Source organism: Eurosta solidaginis, chromosome 3, assembly GCF_040869045.1.
Source record: "Eurosta solidaginis isolate ZX-2024a chromosome 3, ASM4086904v1, whole genome shotgun sequence".
Taxonomy (NCBI): domain Eukaryota; kingdom Metazoa; phylum Arthropoda; class Insecta; order Diptera; family Tephritidae; genus Eurosta; species Eurosta solidaginis.
This window is the reverse complement of record NC_090321.1, coordinates 185,195,676-185,198,054: the sequence shown is the minus strand read 5'-3', so window position 1 is coordinate 185,198,054 and position 2,379 is coordinate 185,195,676. Positions and strand designations below refer to the sequence as shown.

Genomic DNA, 2,379 nt, shown 5'->3' with positions numbered 1-2,379 from the left:
ATTAAAAAATAATAAATAATTTTTGAGTTTTCAATTGCGCTCGGAAAATAGTAGTTCTTCCATGAATTTTTTATTTTGTTCAGAAAACAATGGTTTTTCGAGTTTTATACGTATTTCTCAAAAAATGTTATTTTATATTTTATTTATTGAGTGTTGTATCACGCTCGCTAGATGGTATTACCGCTCAAGTGCTAAATTATTTGTTTTAAATTTTTACCAAAACAGTTTTTTTGCAATCCCTGATTTCCTCAGCTGGCGGTGTTGACGATCATTTCAGGCGGCAAAATGTATGCGTATGTATGTACGTATGTTTGTGTGTGTGAGTATTTTTGCCAATAGTTTGCACTAATGTTGGTGGTAATGTTCTTCATGCAGCCAACAACAACTCTAGGCCATAGAGCGCAAGCTCATATAAAACGGCTGTCCAAACGCAACGACTTCAGTTAGATTGCAAAGGAGCGACCATAAAGTGCCTAAAGCTATAAAAACAAAAACATTAAAGCAGAATTTAAAAAATATTCCTTTTAAAATTATCAAAGACTTGTGAAAAGTAAAAGAACTTATAGTGTAATTTTGCATAAAAAATAATAATTTTATAACTTAAGAAGGCTTTACTGAACAATTGAATCGAAATAAAAAAATTATCAACAATTCATCATGGTACAACTAAGTGCCTACAATAACAACAACAAACATATGAGTAGACTACAATTCATCCTCAAAGCGACATGCCTACTATCACTGTTATTGCTGCTACTCATCAACCACACACCAACAGCTGAGGCGCGTCCTATGGATCTTTACGATGATGTAGGAGATTTTTTCGATGCTGTCTCTCTTGATGATGTTCAACAATCTGCACGTCTAGCACCTGAAACCTTTTGCCGCATGCCAATACGTAAAGGCGTGTGTCGTGCATTAATTCCACGCTTCAGTTATGATCCCAGCCGCAAGACCTGTGTCGAATTCAAATTTGGTGGTTGTGATGGCAATGAGAATAACTTCTCCACGTATGAGGCGTGTATGGCCACGTGTGAGGGCATGTAAATGGTGGTTGGTCGCCATACAAAGTGCAAAATTAAAATATGTTCCTCATACGCCCTGAAATCGCCAAAAGAAGGCTTCAATGCATCACACATCCCATCGCACATCCGTTCATCAGCAATATTTTCAGTTCATCAACGCAAATTCAAATACAACCAATCGGTTACTACGACCAGTTCACAGTTTCATCAGTTTTTAATGTTCATGATACATTTAAAAATTTTGTTTTTAATGCACAAAACTTCATTGGCGCTAATATGACATGTATTACAATTTAATTGTTTGTGATAAATTTTCATTTCTTGAATTTCTTGAATTCGAAATTCAGAACCGAAGAAATTTAATTTTGTAAAATATTGAACTATCTTGAATGTTTTTCGTAATTGCTTTGGTTTAATGCATTTCACTCGTATAATAATTTAGCGTATTATTTATTATATTTTGTAATATTTACATTTATGTATATACAATTTTTATAAAACAATAAAGTCTAAATATATTTTTATAAAATGTGAATTATAAAAAAATACATTTTTTAATCCCTCCTTAATTTTTTCACCACTTCCTTCCTAACCAGTAAAATATTTAAATAGCGGTATCAAAACTATAGGAAAACACTCAAGAACCAATTTTGTGTTTATTATTTTTCGTGAAACAGTAGTGGCCAAAAAAATGTGTAATTTCCTTTATCTCTCTATAATCTATGAATCGGCGTCATTTTCCTGCAAGATATGAAAATCGGAATCAATGCCTCAGAAAAAAATTTTAAAATTGAAATGTGCTCAAATAAAAGGGAATACACCCAAAAACAGAAAAAGAACTCTTTTGTTGAAACAGAATTGCAAATTATATTCAAAAAACTCATTAATACAGTCAAGGTTATCCCTGGTATTTAACCGACTCTGCTCTTACAGGGTCGATGACAAGAAATAATGAGAAGCTCATATACATATTTCTTGGCGTAACCAGGACTCCACTGTGCACGTTAGCTTAAAAATCTTTAGAAAAAGGTAGCAGGAAGCGAATGAGTTTTCTTGAGCGGTGAATACCACTTGCCAAAGAAAATTTTATTGAACACTTTTTGAGCGTTCTTTATATGGACTTTTCACTTTTTTTAGATGTGGATACCAATTAAATTAATTTAAATTGTTATAAGAAGCCTTCAAAACAGCGATGGCCCTTTAGATGGAAAAACTAGGACAACTCATTGAGATATAGAGAGGGGCTATTCATTCCTTATGTATCACAAGATTCATTTTGAGACAATTGTCATGATTATAATCCGACGGCTTAGTAGGCTAGACCGCGTATGAGTGCAGGCCTCGTCTTGGAACT

General features: G+C 33.4%; 1 protein-coding gene across 1 annotated transcript; it reads left to right on the top strand.

Annotated features, from left to right (window-relative positions):
• The first annotated feature begins 457 nt into the window (after window positions 1-457).
• Window positions 458-1,560, top strand: LOC137246838 (uncharacterized). The gene has a single exon (XM_067777853.1). It carries the CDS (start codon window positions 658-660, stop codon window positions 1,045-1,047), a length of 390 nt encoding a protein of 129 aa, XP_067633954.1. The 5' UTR covers window positions 458-657; the 3' UTR covers window positions 1,048-1,560.
• Window positions 1,561-2,379: the final 819 nt, after the last annotated feature.

Bases quoted from the DNA above. Each gene is read 5' to 3' on its own strand.
- LOC137246838 (XM_067777853.1), top strand. From the start codon at position 658: ATGGTACAACTAAGTGCCTACAATAACAACAACAAACATATGAGTAGA.